The sequence below is a fragment of the Mirounga leonina genome, unplaced genomic scaffold (genome assembly GCF_011800145.1).
Source record: "Mirounga leonina isolate KUSES-001 unplaced genomic scaffold, KU_Mleo_1.0 Mir_418, whole genome shotgun sequence".
Lineage (NCBI taxonomy): Eukaryota > Metazoa > Chordata > Mammalia > Carnivora > Phocidae > Mirounga > Mirounga leonina.
Genome location: NW_023270739.1, coordinates 3,860,643 through 3,875,292, shown reverse-complemented (window position 1 = coordinate 3,875,292; position 14,650 = coordinate 3,860,643). Strand labels below are relative to the sequence as shown.

Sequence of the window (14,650 nt, the reverse complement as noted above, 5' to 3'; positions counted from 1 at the left end):
CAGTGTAATCTTTGATCTTACAAGATGCTGTTTTGCCAGTAGGTTGAACTGATGGAATACTGGAAGTACTGAACTGCTAAGCTTCAGTCGCCCTGTATGGTTACCCTAGAAACCCCCAGTGGCTTTCTGCTTGCCCAACATAAGACTTCATAGCCCAGACCCACTACTGGCATGTGTGTATGTGCATGCATGTGCATGCATGTGCACGCACATACACACACACACGTCTGTTAGAGACCTGGGAGTGTGGGAGGGACTTGCTGGTGGAGGTTCGGGGGAATGAAAAGAGGTGGTGTTTTTTGTTTTTGGTTTGTTTTTGGTTTGGGGTATTTTGGTGGCTAAATCAGAGCATCGTGTGGCCTTGAATGTTTAGAGAGAAGGGTGTACCGTTCAGGAACAAGCAGTAGCTTCTTGGGAATGTGTTGGAGAGGAAAGGGGAGGGAATGGAAGCAACATGAAGAACTGTAGGTCTGAAAATAGCTGCGACAAAGCTGAGGTCCCAGACTTCTAATGGGGATCAGCCCTGTGGGGAGGCAGGAGTTATAAGAGATGAGTTTTAGTTATGGAATAAGTTGGGTTTTGGTAAATTTCAGGGAGGATGAACTTGGGGAAGAAGCCCTGGGGGCAGGCTTAAGGCCCTTTGGGCTGGGAACTTAGGGGTCCCAGGTACTTGGAACATAATCTAGAAGGGGGCCATGGTCTCCAGGTGGACACATCCCCCGGGTCCCACAGACTCCTTGCCCAAAGGGGCCCAGCCCTCTAGAGCGCGGAGTCCAGGGCTGGGGTTGCTCTGGCCCAGCCTTCTGGCAGTGAGTGTACTGTGGTGCAGAGGAAGAACATGAAGCTGGGCGTTCTAATCCTCACTGTGCCCTGATGAGCTGCAGGACCTTGGCCAAGTTATTTCCCTGTTCTGGACTTTGATTATGATCTTTCCATCCGCTCCATCCCTAAAGTTCCATGACTCGGAGGCCATCAACTTCATCATCCCTGAATGTTCCTGAGGGTACCAACAGTGCCCAGGGCTATGTCCTTTTCGGAGAGAAGGCCCAGGGCCTGCCTGTGGTGAGGAGGGAAGGCTGCCTGGGGTGAGAGCCGATTAGGGTCTGGCACAACTTCGCAGCCAGACCCTCCTGACTCCCACACTCCTGCTCTGTCCGGGGGAGCAGTGCTGAGATTGGAGGTGGCTTCACACCTGAGGCTACTGGGCTCAGAAGCCTTAGGACAGCGACTCCCCACTTTCCACCCCAGGGTCTCCAATTGTAAAATGAGACCAGCAGTAATCTCCAAAAGCAATACTCAACCTAGCACAGAGGTGGCTCCTGTTCAGCCTGATATAATCAGGAAAGTTGGTAGAAAGGGCCTGGAGGTAGGGTGTGGAGAGAGAACATCAAAGACGTGAAGTCCTCTCACCTGTCCCTTGGTTGGCCGTCTGAGCCCAGGTGGTTCTCCTCCTGAGAGGTTGGTGAGGGTCTCCTGACCCATTTCTGCTGTGGTCGTGGGAAAGCCTTTTGATTTGCATGCCTCCGTTTCTTAAGCAAATTTGAAAGTTAATGGATATTTTGGATGGCAATAAAATTACTCCTTTTTGTGTATTCACAGAGATGCTGCAGTTTGTCAGCAATCAAGTTGGAGAGTTCCCGGACTTGTTTCCAGAGCAGCTGTGTAGCTCCTTCCCCGGTGGCGGCGGGGGCAGCGGCAGTGGCAGCGGCGGGGGCGGCAGCAATGGGGGAGGCGGAGCCGGGGACCCCTCGATGCAGCAGCGGTCCTTCAGCCAGGTCCCTTTACCTGCCTTCTCTCCCTCGGCCGCTTCCCCCCAGGCTCCAGCCCTGCAGGTCAAGGCTCCCCCCAGCACGGTGCCCACCCCGCCGCGGGCAACTCCTGTTCTTCAGCCCCGCCCCCAGCCCCAGCCCCAGGCCCAGCTGCCCCAGCAGACGGTGATGATCACCCCGACGTTCAGCACCGCTCCGCAGACGAGGATCATCCAGCAGCCTTTGATATACCAGAATGCGGCGACCAGCTTTCAAGGTGATTCAGAAGTCAGACAGGATAGTGATTCGTTTGCTCAAAAGGTTCTGTGCCAGTTTGCAGACACTTGTGGGGTAGACGGTTCTGCCCTCTTTGGGGATGACAGAGTCTTAGGAGTTTGGGGGTCACTGGCAGCAAGGACGGTGGTACAGGAACAGCTCACACTCTGGCTCCTCAGACACCCTAGGATCTGTTGTGCCTGCTTCGAGGATACTTGGTCAAAGAACCGAATAAGCAGAGTAGACACAGGGCCGTGCTGGTAACTAGGGGTAGAGGCTTGAGTAAAATGGGCCCGGAGACTTACCCAGAACCAGCCAGATCCCACAGGTTGAGAGCCATTCATTCGGCAGACGTCTCCTGAGCAGCCACCACAGACTATGGTCTAGAGCAGGTGCTCCGGCTCCATGCAGCAGGCCTTGCAGCGGGCCCTCCGTGTGTGCTGAGTGAGTGAGTGACTTCCCGTGTCGTTAACACCCCGTGCCTGTGCGGCCGGGAGCCTCTCAAGCTCAAAGGATCTGACGGTTCTTCGGTGGGCTTCTGAGGGTTTAGAGGTGCAGAGAGGCAGTAAAGCAAGAAGCTGAGACAGTCATCCCAGAGTGCACTCTCTGTTCCTTCCACGAGAAGAAATGAAGCCCGGTGGAATTGTTGGTTCCTTGTGTCTCTGACTTCCCTTGCTGGGTGCAGTCACGTGCCGATTAGCTCCCCTCACCTCCACCCCAGCACCCAGAATAATAAAATAATCTGTTCTCATTCCCTCAGAAATTGATGCAGCCCTCATGGAATGTTCTTGTTATCTAGACCAGCCTGTAAGTGGCTGTGCACATCTTCTTCAGCAGCAGGTGGGGAGTCGGGATTGTCCTGAGGCACCCCATCCTCGGTTGGTACTGCAGCTACAATGACAGAATGCATTCCTCATCTGTGTGACTTTTCCCTCCTCTTCTCCCAAGTCCTTCAGCCTCAAGTCCAAAGCCTAGTGACATCCTCCCAGGTGCAGCCAGTCACCATCCAGCAGCAGGTGCAGACGGTGCAGGCCCAGCGGGTGCTGACGCAGACCGCCAATGGCACGCTGCAGACCCTTGCCCCGGCCACGGTGCAGACAGTCGCCGCCCCCCAGGTGCAGCAGGTCCCGGTAGGTGGCTGCTGAGGAGCCGGGGAGGCACTGGTGGGGGCTGGGGGCTGGTCTTTGGTTGAAGCTGTGGTCTACATACTAGAAGGACCAGCAGCGTGTAAAGGAGCAGTGTTTGAGGTGCCTGGGCCTTGCGAGACACCCATGAGCTGGGTGTGGAGACCTGGCTGAGATGGTCTCTGTGGATGTGCACGGGCCCTCATGCAGACTCAGTCAGTGTAGGTGGATTATTCGATTTACACATAGAATGGGCATAAAACTGGAGATATGCCAAAATGTTTTTAAATCACGTATTATAGTGGACTGTAGTTTCTCACTAACAAGGTCATTTATCTTTGAAAAAAAAACATCCAGGTGTTTCCTTTCTGTTTCTCAGCCATGTTCCTGGCTTTCCTGAGTTTTATCCAAAATCAGATCTCCTTCCTGTCCTCTGTCCCCCCACTCTGCCCCTGTCAGGCCCTGGCATTGGTCTTCTCAAAGCCCTCCAACCTTAAAATGCAAGACCCTTTAGCTATACTCTTTCTCCCTCTCAATGCCGTCATCAAGTTGTGTTCTCGGTTTTAGGAAAATGTTATTTTTTCATTCTTTCCTGGAGGAAGTCTGTGTAGTAAGAAGCTAAGGCAAAATAGAAAAATAATACTGCCTTCCTTTTTACTTTTCTTCATTCTCCATCCAGGTCCTGGTACAGCCTCAGATCATCAAGACAGATTCCCTTGTTTTGACCACACTAAAGACAGATGGCAGCCCTGTCATGGCCGCAGTCCAGAACCCAGCCCTCACCGCCCTCACCACCCCCATCCAGACAGCTGCCCTTCAAGTACCAGTAAGAGCTGTCTTCCTCTCTGCCCTCCTCCCTCCACCCTCTCCTTTCTTGGAGGTGTTAGGCCCCTGAGATGTTAAAATCTCTACAGAGTGGGTCGGTGTAGAACTTCTATGGAATGTGTCAGATTGCAAATATCATCCCCATTTAGGGTTTTTTTTTTCCCCCCTTGAGAAGTACCATCAATGCATGTTATGTGGGAGTACTGGGGACTATGAGGGAGGAGAGAGGAATAGCAGAGGATCCCCTGGTTCCTAGGCAGTGGCTCCACACAGGGCTGTCTGCCTCTAGGTCCTGCTGATGGAGGTTTGGCTTCTGAAGGACTCTAGGCCCACCAGGTAGGGAGGGGCTACAAGGTGGGGGACATGGAAGGCCCCATACTTGGGCTGCAGGGTCACAGCCGCTTCAGCATCTTACGGCAAGAGAGTCTGATAGAGTAAAAGGTGATCAGAATTTGAAAGTAAGCTTTATTCATAAGAGCCAAGAACTGGGAAACAACCCACATGTCCAAAAAGAACTGTTGATATATGTAACTGCTGAACCTCAAAAATAGTATGTTTGCATACTAGCAAAAGATGCCTATCACAAAAGAGTTAATGCTGAGGATGCCATTTATATGAAGTTCAAGAAGAGGCAAAACTAAGCTATGGTGATAGAGGTCAGAGCAGTGATCACAAGAGGGGGAGGGGGCAGGCAGAACTGGGAAGAGGCACAAGAGAACTTTCTAAGGGGATAGAAATGGTCTGTATCTTGGTTTGGGTTATCTTGGTTACACACATGATATCCATACGTAAAAATGCATCAAGCTGTACATTTAAAATGTGTGCTTTTTATTATGTGAGAATTATTTCTTAATGGTTAATGATGTTCATTGGCCATTTATTGAAGAAAATAAAACTAAAATTAGTAAAAATAGAAACAGGGGGAAGCAGAGTTGAGGAGAAAAGGGGGAGCCTCTACAGTTGGTCTGTTTATCTAATAGAATGGCTCTATCTGTTCTTCCCTTGTGCTTTTTGATGGCCAAATTATATAAGGAAATGCAGCAAGTGACTTCACTGTCACGTGAGAGGAAAAGATGTATCCTGCACCAGGAGGAAGCTCTCCTTGGGGCCAGAATGATATGGTACATTGTATGCGAGCTCAGAGGTGGCTAATGATTTGCCAGCAAAGCAGAAGTCCTATGACTTGTTTCGGGTACCCTTAGATCAAAGGTTAAAACCTATTTACCCACGTTAATCCCATTGTGGTGTGATTTGTTGACAGTGGTTCTGAAGGGGAACTCAGATACCGTGGCTCCTGAGGCCTCGTGGGGCCTGACTTGATTGAGCCACGAAGGGTGTCAGCGGAGCAATGCTGCATGGCCAGGGCCAGCAGGTTTGTGTTCTGGGATTGCTTTACTCAGACTAACCACGGGGTAATTCTGCCCTGTGTCTCTGCCTGTTCTAGACTCTGGTGGGCAGCAATGGGACCATTTTGACCACAATGCCTGTGATGATGGGGCAAGAGAAAGTGCCCATTAAGCAGGTACCTGGGGGAGTCAAGCAGCTGGAGCCCCCCAAAGAAGGAGAAAGGCGGACTACACACAACATCATTGAGAAGCGGTATCGCTCCTCTATCAATGACAAAATCATCGAGTTGAAGGACCTGGTCATGGGGACAGATGCCAAGGTGGGAGCCCAGCAACGTGGTATTTCACGTGCCACCATCTCCCCTCTACCTGTCTTTGCTGTAGGAATTTAGGAAAACCCAGGTCCAAGTGAGTGAACATAAGGATGGTTAGAGGTGCTTTCTTTTTTTTTTTTTTTTAAAGATTTTATTTATTTATTTGAGAGAGAGAGAGAATGAGAGACAGAGAGCATGAGAGGGAGGAGGGTCAGAGAGAGAAGCAGACTCCCTGCCAAACAGGGAGCCCGATGTGGGACCCGATCCCAGGACTTCAGGATCATGACCTGAGCCGAAGGCAGTCGCCCAACCGAGCCACCCAGGCGCCCGAGGTGCTTTCTTATTTAAAGCATCTTGAGTTTGTTTTTGTTTTTTCAAGATTATAAAATATTAACCAACATTAGGGAACTAGTGGGGGTTGGTAATGCAGCGTCCTGCCTGGACCTTTGACTCTGCTCTGCGGTGATCACGGATCCCAGTAGCACAGGCAGAGGGATGCGTCCTGCTCACTGGCGGCCAGGTGCAGGACTGTGTGTACCCTGGAGTCGGCTGGTGGCGTTGCTGACATATGTTTAGTTGTGTTCATGGGTGGTTAGCAATATTTTTACCTTTTAGGGAAGAGAGAAAATAGAGATTGGGTCTTTAACCAACAGCAAATAGAGGAAATAGATTGTTCATTATTTCGGGTATTTCAGTGAATGTGTCTTCTGTCACATAGGTTTTTTTTTTTTTTAACCTGTTTTCTGTTTATCTTCATCATCTCTATTTTGGAAGAAAATTTTATTTTCCTTATAGCCTATAGACCTGAAACGTGCTAATAGAACTTTCCTTAAGATAGTTATCCAACAATGCTCTGGGTTTTTGTCATTTGCTTTCTGTAAAGTTTGTTTTGGTTCTAGGATTATTATAAGAAAGAGGAGTACTAGCTAATATTTATCGAGTGTCACTATGCACCAGACTGGGGCAGGGGGTGGCTACTCTGTGTATGTGTATTATTTCATTTTGTCCTCACTGCAACGCTGTGATCATATATCATCATCATCCCCATTTTAAGGACAAGGAATATGAGGTTCAGAGATTTTGAGTAACATGTCCTGGGTAGCACAGCTAGCCAGTGAGCAAGCCAGCCTCTCAGCCTGGAGCCATGCTTTCACCCCACAGGCTCTGGGCCTCAGCCCTCTCACTGAGCAGCCTGCAGTGATGCCCCTGTGTTTTCACCCGTCTTCCTTCCCAGATGCACAAGTCTGGCGTCCTGAGGAAGGCCATCGACTACATCAAATACTTGCAGCAGGTCAATCATAAACTACGCCAGGAGAACATGGTGCTGAAGCTGGCAAATCAGAAAAACAGTGAGTGTGCTCATTGAAAGAAGGGTTATCAGACCTTGTGGTTGTAGGAGTCCTGTGCTGGGCACTGGGGAGGGCCCACTGATGTGTCCAAGGTGCCTTCACGGGTGAAACAGGAGCAAGGACCGTGGGGCCCCTCCCCCAGCCCAGCCCTGGCCCAGGCACCCAGGTGGGGGCTCTGGAGAAACAGACCATTGGCCAGACGCAGTTTTCTTTGCAGAGCTCCTGAAGGGCATCGACCTGGGGAGCCTGGTGGACAATGATGTGGAGCTGAAGATCGATGACTTTAATCAGAATGTCCTTCTGATGTCCCCTCCGGCCTCCGACTCAGGCTCCCAGGCTGGCTTCTCCCCCTACTCCATCGACTCGGAGCCAGGAAGCCCTTTGCTGGATGATGCAAAGGTATGAGCTTTTGAAATCCTCTGACCCCTGGAATCTGTCCCATCTCTCCTAACTTAACTGTGGAGAAGCTGCCGATAGGGGGCCCAGCCAGGCCTTGAGAGGACCAAGGATGGAGAATAGGTCCTACTGCGTCCTCCACAAAATTCGCTTAACTGGTTCAGTGTAGTCCAATTTAACTGGTCCTTGCCGAAAGAGCCCATCTGAGAGGAATCCGGGCCGAATCCAGAACGGGAACACACAGCAGCTGTCATGCAGGTGCTAGGAGTTGCCGGAGGCGCCTCATTACATCCCTCACTCATAATGGGCCTGGCAAGACCATTTTTTGAGGTTGTTTAGTCGGTTTAGGGCAAGGCTGCCTCTGGGTCCTCTTCTGGAAATGATTGCAATTTGCAGTCTGACAAATAACATTCCAACCAAGGGCCTTTAATCGTCAAAGAAAGCCCCTGGCAATTATGGTTTAATGGAATTAGCCAAAAGAGGCTTGAGCCTAATGATCTAGCCCTGGGAATCCATGGAGGCTACTGGCAATTTCTGACTTCAAAAGCACAAACCTCCCTTCTAGCCTAAGTTTTTGATCAAACTTTGTGGTGTCATGTACTTAATTTTACTGAAGAAGCTCTATTTTTGAAATACTTTATAAATGTGATTCTGTTTGGGAACAGAAGGCCATATAATATATACATTGAATTAGCTAGGCATCTGTCATCATAAGAAATTTTCAGATGGCTTTAAAATATTGAAAAGGAGGGGCGCCTGGGTGGCTCAGTCAGTTAAGTGTCTGCCTTCGGCTCAGGTCATGATCTCGGAGTCCTGGGATTGAGCCCCACATCAGGCTCCCTGCTCAACAGGGAGTCTGCTTTTCTCTCTCTGCCCCTCCCCACTGCTCATTCTCTCTCTTCTCTCTCTCAAATAAATAAAATCTTTAAAAAAGAAAATACTGAAAAGGAGTGCTGTAGTATGTGGGCACTGGGAGTCGGGAGATCTGATCCCAGCCTTCCTCCCTGCTTCTCTGTGGCGGCATCCAGTCCTCCCTCTATAAGACGGGGAGGGGGAAAAAAGCAGTGTTACAGTTTTACAACAGGCAAACTCCTGTAAATAGATTCATACTGAAGTTGTATGGTCTTTTTTTTTTTTTAAGATTTTATTTATTTGAGCGAGAGCTCAGGTGGGGAAGGTGGAGAGAGGGGGGCAGAGGGAGAGGAAGAAGCAGACTCCCCACTGAGCAGGGAGCCCAATGCAGGGCTCCATCCCAGGACCCCGAGATCATGACCTGAGCCAAAGGCAGAAGCTTAACCAACTGAGCCACCCAGGCGCCCCAGTTGTATGGTCTGTAATCAGTTCTACTGATGTTTAATTTACATGAGATAAAACAGCTATTTTACAGTAGCATAAAGTACTAGCGTACAGTATGAGGAGTTTTAACAAGTGTATACACTCATGTAACTATCACTGTAATCAAGATACGGAACATTTCCATCACCCACAAAGCTCCTTCATACACCGTGGCAGGTAGTTCACATATCCCTCTCCAGCCTCAGACAACTACTGACCTGCTTTCTGTCACTTTAGATTAGATTAGCTTGCCTGTTGTGGAATTATACAGAATCATGGAGAATGTTCTCTTGTGTGCGCTATCTTATAAGCAGGACTCATCTACCTTTGGTCTTCAGAACATGTTCTTGTCCCAGGTGGCAAGAGGACGATATGCCAGTGTTTGAGAAGCAGCTGGAGAGCTGTGGGCTTCTTGCCTCCTGGCTCTCCTCCTATCTGACTTTGTAGTCTTGAATTTAAATCTCACAATCTGACTCCAACACATATAAAAGTAAAACGCTGTAGAAACGAAACCCACGCAGTATTCATTCTAACCTCTTGGCCCTGTTTTGAAGGTCAAGGATGAGCCGGACTCTCCTCCCGTAGCGCTGGGCATGGTGGACCGCTCTCGAATTCTGCTGTGTGTCCTCACCTTCCTCTGCCTCTCCTTTAACCCCCTGACTGCCCTGCTGCAGTGGGGAGGGGCCCACAGCTCTGACCAGCACCCATACTCGGGCTCCGGCCGCAGCATCCTGTCACTTGAGTCAGGTAGGTAGAGGGCCCGTCGAACCACCCACGCATGGGTGGCCTGCTGTGGTAGGAGACAGGCCCTATGTGTGCACACTGCTCGGCTTGTCCACCAGGTCCCAGAGGGCTTTTGTAGCAGGCCTGCTAGGAACTGGCATAAGTCACATTTTAGAAGTAACAGGGCAGGCCCGAGTTCAGTCAGTAAGGACAAAAGAAATCAGGAACCCACACTACTATTATTATAGGGGTTGGGGATATGGGGAGGAAAGGTGTACCTTTTTGAAGGAGGATGTGATATTTTTGCCCGAGTTGTGTAACTAATGGTCTCACCCCACCTTGACTAATAAAGATTTTTATTATCTTTGTTATCTAGCTATGGCACCTAGTTCCATAATGACAAAGACTACAGGGTTCCTATTTAGGCTACAGAACCGTCCCAAATTTGCCTATAGTGTGGATTAAGGTTATGTCTTATTCCTAGCTAAAGCATTTAGACATTGTTATTAAACGAAGCAATCTTGTTATCCACGCTTCTTCTGAAAATGAGGTAGAAGGCTTCTAACCTGTCAGATGCTGGGGGTCAGTCAGGTGGTTTGCAGTCCCCTAGGGCTGCTCCCGGAGGCCATTCCCCATGGGCTCAGCTGAGACGTCCCTCTTTAGGTTCTGGGGGCTGGTTTGACTGGATGATGCCAACGCTCCTCTTATGGCTGATAAATGGTGTGATTGTCCTGAGCGTCTTCGTGAAGCTGCTGGTCCACGGGGAGCCGGTGATCCGGCCACATTCACGCTCCTCAGTCACCTTCTGGAGACACCGGAAGCAGGCAGACCTGGACCTCGCCAGGGTAAGTTCTGCAGCCGATAACTCAGCAACTTCTATTGAATACCCCAGTGTATAAAATCCTGTGGTGGTGCTTGTGGGCAGCAAGAGCCAGAAGGGACCCTGCCCCTGACGGTCACAGGGCAGCAGAGGACACCTATATGTAAGTGAGTCCATGGACACGAGATAATCTGTAGTCTGTGTTATGACAGAGGAAGAGTAAAGTGCTACGGGAGTTGGGGCAGAAGGGACACGCTCTGGCCGAGGGAATCTGGGGCTTGAGCCAAGCAGTCAGGGGCAGGGAGGACCTTCCACGTGGAGAAGTCATGAATAGATGGGGTATTTGGGCACCAGCAGGTAGACAGGTACGTCTGGAGTGTAAGATACATTTGGGACAGATGAGGGCTAAAGCTGGTAATATATCTTGGGCCCAAATTGGAGAGGTCTTTGACTAGTAACTGATTTGGGGCTTTTTCCCCCAGTTCTCTGGAGAACCAGGAAGGTGTGGTTTTTTTAAAATTTTTTTTTATTTTTAAAGATTTTATTTATTTATTTGACAGAGAAAGACACAGCGAGAGAGGGAATACAAGTGAGGGAGCGGGAGAAGCAGGCTTCCCGCTGAGCAGGGAGCCCGATGTGGGGCTCGATCCCAGGACCCTGAGATCATGACCTGAGCCGAAGGCAGACGCTTAACGACTGAGCCACCCAGGCGCCCAAGAACCAGGAAGGTTTTTGAACAGGAAAATTAGCTGAAAGTTTATAGGAAGGGTTCTGGGGCAACTCACAGCATTGAAGTAAGAGTTCAAGGTCACATCTCAGAGGAACAAGAGCCGGAACAGTCCTCAGCTGCACTAAACTATGGGCCTACTCCCCTCCTGCGGGCTGCAGTGCCCACCAGAGAGAATCTGATTGAGCAGCCTGGAGCTGTCAGCCATGCTGAGGGCTGTGGCTCATGGAATATAGATGTGGTTGTTGGGGACCTAGCCCTTGAAGCAGGACCATTCCCAGAAAAAAAGCATTCCAAGATGTATATCCTAGAGGCAGGTTCAGGTCTGTGTTTCATGGTTGTCATTTTGGCAGCTGCAGGAAGGATGGGTTAGGAGGGGGCACAGAAGCAAGTTAGGGGCACCTGGAATAGACCGGATGAGAGGTGGCAGGAACCTGGAATTGAAAGGAAAGACTGATTCAGGAAATATTTGAGATACAAAGTGGAATGGAAGTGATGTGACATTGACTCCAGGGTGGGCGAGGCTGGAGCTGTGGTGGCCTCTGTCTGAGCCATGTTGCTTGGAAGTACAGTGAGAGGGCCCTGGGAGTGAGAAAGGGCCAGGAGGCAGGGCTGAGGAGCATCGGGACCAGAGTGTGTTGGAAGCTGCGCAGCAGCCGGGAGAGGGGTGCTCCCCTTGTACCGATCCACTCCCTGTAATGATGCCGGAAGGAAATACAGCTGTGCCCACTGCAGGACATTCGGAGAAGGGAGAGGACAGATTCCTTCTGTTTGCCAGTAATGAGAGAAAGAGATCTTCAGTACAGGGCCATAGACTCTCCATCAGACCCTCTCAGGTTGGCAAAGAGTAGTTTATCGAGATCCTTGGTTATAGTAGTTTAGCCAGGTGTTTGTCTTTTTAAAACAGTGGCTCTCAGACTTTAGCAGGCAACAGAATCACCTGGAAGGCCCCAACCCCAGAGGTTCTGATTCAGCAGGTGGGGGGAGGGTGGGGCTAGAGAACCAAGAATTTGCATTTCTAACAAGATCCCAGGGGCTGATGCTGCTGGTCTCCAGGAACCACACTTTGAGAACCTAAAAGCCTAAAAGAGCACATGAGCCTAAAAGATCATCATTTAAATCCATTTTATCATCTTACGTGTAAAACTACTGTGGGAAATTGTGAATAGTATTTGCTCAAAGATAGACCACAGTACAATCCCAATTTAGTAAAAAGGCGAGGAGAAAATACATGAAAATGTCAGCAATCATTCTTTCTGGGGGGGTAAGGTTACAGGTGATTGCTTTTTAACTTTTTCGTTGCTTTCTGAATTTTCCCAGATTCTTCAATGAGCATGTATTACTCTGATAATCTAGGGAGTGAAGGGAAAGTAAAAGTTTTTGTTAAAATGAAAAGGGGCGCCAGAGTGGCGCAGTCGATTGGGTGTCCGACTCTTGGTTTCGGCTCAGGTCATGGTCTCAGGGTCGTGGGATGGACCCTGCATCGAGCCCTGCCTCTCCGCCTTCAGCAGAGTCTGCTTAAGACTCTCACTCCCTCTGCCCCTATCCCCCTCTCTAAAATAAATAAGTAAATCATTAAAAAATTAAAAAATAAAGCAAAACAAAAAGGCCACAGCAAGGCCAGGGGATATTACATCTGTGCTGCTTTCTAGGGGGATTTTGCGGCGGCTGCGGCCAACCTCCAAACCTGCCTGTCGGTGTTGGGCCGGGCCCTGCCCACCTCCCGCCTGGACCTGGCCTGCAGCCTCTCCTGGAATGTGATTCGCTACAGCCTGCAGAAGCTGCGCCTGGTGCGTTGGCTGCTCAAGAAGGTCTTCCAGCGCCGGCGGGCCACCCCGGCCACTGCGGCAGGCTTTGAGGACGAAGCGAAGGCCAGCGCCCGGGACGCGGCCCTGGCCTATCACAGGCTGCACCAGCTGCACATCACAGGTGAGGGGTGGCCTCCACTGCCCGGCTGGCCTCCAGGTGCCCTGTGCCATCTCTCCACCCCGGCTTGGTTTGCCAGCTCTGCCCCGGCCGAAGCCCTTTTCACACTGCTCTCCTAGAATGGCTGGACAGACCTTCCATCCACATCCATGGCTGTAAACGTGGCTCATTACCACAGCTCATTAGTTTAAGGTGCACATGTTTTCACATTAACCTCCGTATGCTTGTGCTGTGTCCTTTACACAGCGGATGGTGTGGTTGAGTTGGCACTGTTTTTTCCTTAGTGGTACTTAATAGTAAACTTAAAATTGATGTCATATCGGATTCAGTGAAATATCATTTATTTCATGCAACAAACTCCTGCCCTAATAACAGGCAGGCACGTCAGCAAGTGAATTATGATTTCGTGTGGTAGAGGTAGCAGAAGGCTTGGGCTTCAGTTGCAGGGCAGGGTGTACTGTTGAGGAGGGTTTCAGGAAAGGCTTTCTGGGAAGTCTTGGCTTTGCGTGACAGGATGGGTAGAGTTGGCCAGCCGCGTGCAGGGGGGTGTGCCTTCCAGGCAGTGAGATGTTCCCAGGGAGGAGCCCCACCTGGGATGACTCTTGAGAAGATTTCAGTAGTCCTAGAGCCAACCGGGGGGGAGGGGGGTGACGGGAGCCAGGCAGTGAGGGGCATTCAGACAGTGATGACGCCATCAGATTCTGAAGTGAGCGGATTCGCTGTGATGGCAGGAAGAAGGTGGTTGGGGAGAGGATTAAGGCTGGCGTCAGGGAGTCCAGATAGGAGCAAATGTAGCTGGAGACAAGAGGGGTAGGAGAACAGGTGGAGAGAGAGCAGAAGCTGGGATTGACAGGGCTTGGGGGCCCATGGGTCGTGAGGGTCAGGAAAGGAGCGGTGAGGATGGTTCCCTGGTTTCTTACTTGAGAGCTTGGGGGAATGGTGTTGCTGCCAACAAAGGTGAGGGAAACAGGCTGAAGAGCAGTTTTCCAGGGAGAAGGTGAGGAGCTTTGTTTGGGACGCTTGCCTGTAAGACCTGGAGGGAAATGATGAGTGGCAGTGGACGTGCTGGATCCGCAGCCCAAGAAGGGGGCTTGGTCTTTGGCCTACAGTGAGGATGAAAGCTGAAGTTGCTGATGAGAGGCCTTTGGAAGGGGACCCTCCAGGGACCCAGAAAAACACCACATATTATGAGCAGGCCAAGGGCAGGAGTCAGGTGAATGCTGCCCGAGAGATTTGGTGTTGGGGGAGAGGGCCCGAGAAGGGAGGTTGCTATGGGGCTATTCGATGAAGGTCAGAAAGCCAACAGTGGGATGTGGTAATGGGAAGGTGATGTAAATGCCCTGGTGAAGGAGCTTCAGCTCAGAAATGGGGCCGTAGCAGGCCCCAGGCATGGAGTGAATGGAAGATGAGACCCGTGGGGCCAGCCATGGGGTTTTAACACCTGGGGTCATGGTAGAGTTCCGGCAGAGGGTCCCTGTCTGCAGACCCTGCTTCACTCTTCTCTGCCCTCTCAGTGTGCCCTCGGGGGATGGAACCAGCACCGTCCCAGGTCTCTCTGCTCAGGAGGCTGCATCCTCCCAGCTGTCATGTTCTGGAGAATTCCAGCTGGGGTAGTTCACATCACTCATTCCCTCCACGTTTGCTGAGCACTCTGTAGGCCTGGCTTTATTCAAGGCACTGAGAGAACAGGTGACTAAAACCTGATCCCCTCATTGCCCTCCACCCTCCCTCCCCTGAAGAC

The 14,650-nt window shown here is 50.6% G+C and overlaps 1 protein-coding gene across 1 annotated transcript in view; it reads left to right on the top strand.

Moving 5' to 3' along the window:
* Positions 1 to 14,650, top strand: part of SREBF2 (sterol regulatory element binding transcription factor 2) — a 64,602-nt gene that overhangs the window by 30,399 nt on the left and 19,553 nt on the right. Inside the window, exons 2-10 of the mRNA XM_034987394.1 lie at positions 1,600 to 2,025; positions 2,973 to 3,154; positions 3,828 to 3,974; positions 5,418 to 5,639; positions 6,868 to 6,982; positions 7,200 to 7,381; positions 9,268 to 9,460; positions 10,100 to 10,281; positions 12,636 to 12,912. Of these exons, the coding sequence (XP_034843285.1) occupies positions 1,600 to 2,025; positions 2,973 to 3,154; positions 3,828 to 3,974; positions 5,418 to 5,639; positions 6,868 to 6,982; positions 7,200 to 7,381; positions 9,268 to 9,460; positions 10,100 to 10,281; positions 12,636 to 12,912 (1,926 nt within the window). The remainder of the gene's footprint in view (positions 1 to 1,599; positions 2,026 to 2,972; positions 3,155 to 3,827; positions 3,975 to 5,417; positions 5,640 to 6,867; positions 6,983 to 7,199; positions 7,382 to 9,267; positions 9,461 to 10,099; positions 10,282 to 12,635; positions 12,913 to 14,650) is intronic.